The 5081-nt window shown below is 35.1% G+C and overlaps 1 protein-coding gene across 1 annotated transcript; it reads left to right on the top strand.

Annotated features, from left to right (window-relative positions):
- The first annotated feature begins 1117 nt into the window (after positions 1-1117).
- Positions 1118-4589, top strand: LOC100776993 (IQ domain-containing protein IQM1). Its single transcript, XM_003549179.5, has 9 exons — positions 1118-1532; positions 1711-2210; positions 2467-2581; positions 2732-2797; positions 2933-3021; positions 3132-3219; positions 3327-3557; positions 3649-3750; positions 3824-4589. Exons 2-9 carry the CDS (start codon positions 1735-1737, stop codon positions 4247-4249), a joined length of 1593 nt encoding a protein of 530 aa, XP_003549227.1. The 5' UTR covers positions 1118-1532; positions 1711-1734; the 3' UTR covers positions 4250-4589.
- The last annotated feature ends 492 nt before the right edge of the window (positions 4590-5081 follow it).

Here is a 5081-nt window from a genome sequence, read left to right as displayed (position 1 = left end):
CTGTTACCCCAGACAGTTGGTTCGTTGGCCATCATAAATGAAACACAAATTGCCTGTTTACTACAAACGTGTTTCTTAAAAAAAAAATACTAATATATTTTTTATATTATTGAGTCAAATTTTCATTCATTTAGTGTCCATTTAAATAAATTAAATTACTTAATTATTTTTATGTTTATTTTAAGATATTTTTGCTAAGATTTTTCTTTTGCTCAAGCATATGGGTCTAAGTCTAAGAGACTAACAAAATGACGATTAGAGGCGCATCTACAGCTGAACAATGGGGGAGCTTTGTGGTCATCAAAGGGGTGGCATGGAGAACATTCTCACAGATGGCCATATATAAAAACTTTAATGCCCAGTTCAAAAATCAGCAAAGTAACAATTAGATGGTGTGTGTGTGTGTGTGTGTATATATATATATATATATATATATATATATATATATATATATATATATATATATATATAGTGAGAGAGAGAATGTACGTACCTAGCAAGGAAAAAAAAGGGTTGATGTGGATATACTCTTATATAAGAGTATATGAGAAGTGACATTTAGGTGGTCTATGAAATTCATCAACGCATCTACAATTAGAAGGATCATGTTGAGCAAGATCAATTCACGTTAAATGTTAGGACTTAGGGGTATTTGCACACAAGACTTATCCCTTTTCAAGACAGAAGTTGAGTACATCCGAGGTTCATGAACTAGATAAGGTTGGTATTTGGGACATGGCCGTAGTGCCGTACCAAAACTGATATGACCACATGTGGATCGTGCATGTTCTAAACAATATTATAAATAAAAGAAAAGAAAAAGAAAAAATAAGGGTAATTTTATTTTACGAGTAAATAGTTTATACCAATCTAAAGAATTTTTACTTATATCTAATTATAAATTGTCAAATAAGTTTGTTTGTATTAAAAGTTATATAATGATAATTTTATGCTCTTATTTCATTTTTATTGAAATAATTATGAGTAAAAATTAGGTGTATGAATTTGAGAGAACAGATAAAAAGTAAATGGTAGTGTTTCATGGAAGCTTACTTTCTTTGACCGCCAGCTTTACGTGGTGGATGTACTATTTATGGTCGCGGGATATATCGGAGGAGAAAAGAAATGCAAACACAACCTTTTTAGAAGCGACTTCCACTTTCCCACAAAACTGAAAAGGAAGAATTCAAACCCACCAAGCTTTGAATTCCACAAAATCGTGGGTCGTGACTCGTGAATATAGATATTGGGAAAAAAAAAACCTTAATTAGAAGAAATATAATCCAACCTTTATTATTTTCCAACCCGAAGGTGTGTTGGAAGATTCGTGTTGGAATTCAACGACTGCGCTTGCTTTTCTCTCGTTTTCATGTTTTTGACACGTTTGAACTTTGAAGGCACACAGTGCGAGGAGTATTTGTCTTTATAAAAGCCAAGGGTAGCCACTGTGATAGACCCATAATTCTTTTGTTTGCTTTTATAGTCAGAACTTCAATTATATTCAGCAACAAATAACATACCATACAAGAACGGTAAATCATTCTTATGGACTTTCATATCTCTTTCTTTATACTTGTTTGATCCACAATTTGCACATATGTAGAAACTAAGACATGCATTGTTTGTCTCCCATCTTTCAAAAGAGACAAAAAAGAAAAATTCATGGTTAAAATGACTCTAAAATATGTTGGGGTGTGAATTATTTTGCAGACAAACTGAAGTGTGTGTAGCTCTATGGGATTATCACTTTCCTTACTCCAATCTGCGTGGGAAGAAATTGTTAGACATTTTCCCTTTTCTGATTTGCCTCTCAGCATCAGCTTTGCTTCCAAAGATGGAACTTTGATTTTAAGGGCATCAAGCTTCAAGAGAAGAGAATCAGAAAGTGCTATTACTGTTTTGTCAAACGGGTCCAGAAGTTCGAACCGGTTGAGGGATAACAGACCCCAACATGTGATCCTTGAAAGAAACTTTTCGTTTGTTCAAGATGAGGAGAACAACAAAATGGGTTGGGATACTCTTGCAAGCAAAGGTGGTGAATTGAAACATAAACCAGTGCCTGTGCTTTCTCTGCCTCAAGCAGCGATTTTCTCTCACTCTAGACCTGCCTCTGAGCTTGATGCTGCAGCAACAAAGCTTCAAAAAGTTTACAAGAGTTACCGTACTCGAAGAAACCTTGCAGATTGTGCAGTGGTTGTGGAAGAGCTATGGTGAGTCTCAATAAAATGCATAAATAATTTTATATTTTTATCAAGTTTAGTTTTCTGTCAATCAATCAGAAATCATTCTAGTTATGACTCTGTGAAACAAGTTAATTATCTTATCATCCGAATTAGATGGATCTTTAGATTGACAATGCATTTTAATTAAATTCTATTTTTATTTTAGTAGTATATATATTTGTTTAAAAAACTTCTAGGCTATAGCTAAATTTGTTACTAATTGATGCGTTTTAAAATGATGCAGGTGGAAGGCATTAGACTTTGCAGCTCTCAAACGGAGTTCTGTGTCATTCTTTGATGTTGAAAAACCAGAAACCGCCGCGTCACGGTGGGCAAGGGCAAGGACAAGAGTAGCTAAGGTATTAATTCAATATTCTAATGATTTTTGGTTTTCTCCTAATTGAAGTTAACTTTAGTCATTGTCTTTGTTCATGTTATTTTATTTGGAATAATTTGATCTGGGTCTACTAGTTAGTTGGTGCTAACTGCTAGCTTTTTTTTTAATAAAGGTCGGCAAAGGTTTATCCAAAGATGACAAAGCACAAAAACTAGCCCTGCAACATTGGCTTGAAGCTGTAAGTCCTTGAATTAGAACCCTACTAGGACATTATTCCGTTAGTTCAATTTAACTGCGAAAATGAATTGCAGTTTTAATTTGTGATCTGGTGTTAACAGAGTTAATTATTAATTCCTTCTTGTTTGGTGTACAGATTGACCCACGTCATCGTTATGGACACAATTTGCACATGTATTATGATATTTGGTTTGAAAGTCAAAGCACTCAACCATTTTTCTACTGGTTAGCTCTTGTTCTGATATATCTTTTTCTCCTAGATTTTAATTATGATGAAGGTAAAAAGATAAGGCTATGGATGGTGATTTAACTTGGTGCTCCATAATATGTTGTAGGTTGGATGTTGGAGATGGCAAAGAAATAAATCTTAAGAAATGTCCAAGGAGCACTCTACAAAGCCAATGCATTAAATATCTTGGACCAGTAAGTTATCTATCTCTGAACAATCCCAGGTTTGGTTTCAGAAAAACGCTCAAGCCAACCTATCTCATGTGTAATAATAGTCTTTATCTCTTTTGTTACCATTGCAGAAAGAAAGAGAAGAATACGAAGTAATAGTTGAAAATGGAAAGCTAGTTTACAAAAAGGATGGTAGGCTTGTGGACACTGATGAGAAATCCAAATGGATATTTGTTCTTAGCACCACAAGGGCCTTGTATGTGGGGAGAAAACAAAAGGGTACGTTTCAACACTCAAGCTTTCTTTCTGGCGGTGCAACCACAGCAGCTGGCAGATTAGTGGCCCATCAAGGTGCCCTTGAGGTACGGATCATTTAACGACACACAACATCATCATAACCAAACTCATTATCTATCGTCATTATTAAATTTCGTTACATGCACAATAATGCAGGCTATTTGGCCATATAGTGGTCACTACCACCCCACAGAAGAGAACTTCAAAGAATTTATAAGCTTTCTTGAGGAGCACAATGTAGACCTCACCAATGTAAAGGTAAGTGTTTGGCCCACTCCAAAATTACACAACTTATATATAAATACCTAATAATAATGGTTGTTTCATGCAGAGATGTGCTATAGATGATGATAATCCATCACTTATTGGGACTAATTCATTTACTGCCACTAATGAATCACAACAAGCTATGGGCCCTACTCTAAATTCTCACACAGGCCCAGCAAGTGCAATCAATGTCAATGATAGCAAGACGCACAAAAAGGATGATGCAGCAACATTTAACTTGTCTAAGAGGTTGTCTTGTAAGTGGACCACTGGGGCTGGACCTCGTATTGGGTGTGTCCGTGACTATCCTGAACATTTGCAATCGAGGGCGTTGGAACAGGTCAATTTGTCTCCAAGGCCCACTTCTGCACGCCTGAGCAATTACGGCCCAATTCCTTCACCCAGGCCCAGCCCGAAAGTGAGGATGTCTCCCAGGATTGCTTACATGGGCTTGCCCAGTCCAAGAAACCCAATTCCAGCTGCGAGTTAAAGATGCATCGCAGGGAATTAGGATTAAGGTTGACAAAAATTGGTCAGCTTTACAATGGTCAAAGTATAGAGGGGCACTTATTGGGGCGACAACTAGTAAATGATGAGATCATAAGACTAACCACAACTCTTCTCTCCTTTACCTTTTTTTTTTTGTTTAAATTCAAAATTCGTTTATTTCATTCTTTTTAGGAATTTATATTTCAGGGCAAATTGGACCCTTCACCATTTTTCTGCCTCTTTCTTTTTTGGGAATGCAGAAATATTCTTTTTTCTTCTTCTTTTTTGCTGTAAGCGGAGTTCAGATTATAAAACATAATAATCTCATATTTTGTCCTTTAGTTTATTTGTTTTTCCTTTTCGGTTTTTCTTTTGTATCACCTTTTTTAACAGTATATTAGCTTAGTGAAAATCCCATTTTTGGAACTTATACGGAAAGTGGGAAAGTGAGAATGCTAAAATGGCCCAACTTTACTCCACTTGGTTTCGCCCTACGCGTGTTAGGTGTAAAAAAAATGTCCACAAAACTAGGGGATTTCAATTTTTTGAATTGTAAGTATTAAAAAATACAATTTTCAATTTGGGGAATTAAAAAGAAAATGGTCCAAATTTAAAGGACAAAGCAGAAGAGGAAGAGAATAAAGGAAAGGGAAAACATATTTAAGACAAAAATAAATAACAGAATCGTACTTGAAAGTGTAAGTTATTTTTATAGCAAGTAATGTTGGGTTACTTGTAAGTATATAGGTTTGAGTTTTAATTTAGACTTGTTTTACATGAGTTACAAGATAATTATGTTTGTTCATCTAAAAAAAGACAATTATGTCTGTTCC

Source organism: Glycine max, chromosome 17 (assembly GCF_000004515.6).
Source record: "Glycine max cultivar Williams 82 chromosome 17, Glycine_max_v4.0, whole genome shotgun sequence".
NCBI lineage: Eukaryota > Viridiplantae > Streptophyta > Magnoliopsida > Fabales > Fabaceae > Glycine > Glycine max.
This window is presented reverse-complemented; position numbering and strand designations above follow the sequence as displayed.

Excerpts from the sequence above, each read along its gene's own strand:
- LOC100776993 (XM_003549179.5), top strand. The coding sequence starts at position 1,735 with ATGGGATTATCACTTTCCTTACTCCAATCTGCGTGGGAAGAAATTGTT. Across the intron at positions 2,582-2,731 it reads CAAGGACAAGAGTAGCTAAG|GTCGGCAAAGGTTTATCCAA; the intron begins GTATTAATTCAA and ends TTTTTAATAAAG. Across the intron at positions 3,751-3,823 it reads TAGACCTCACCAATGTAAAG|AGATGTGCTATAGATGATGA; the intron begins GTAAGTGTTTGG and ends TGTTTCATGCAG.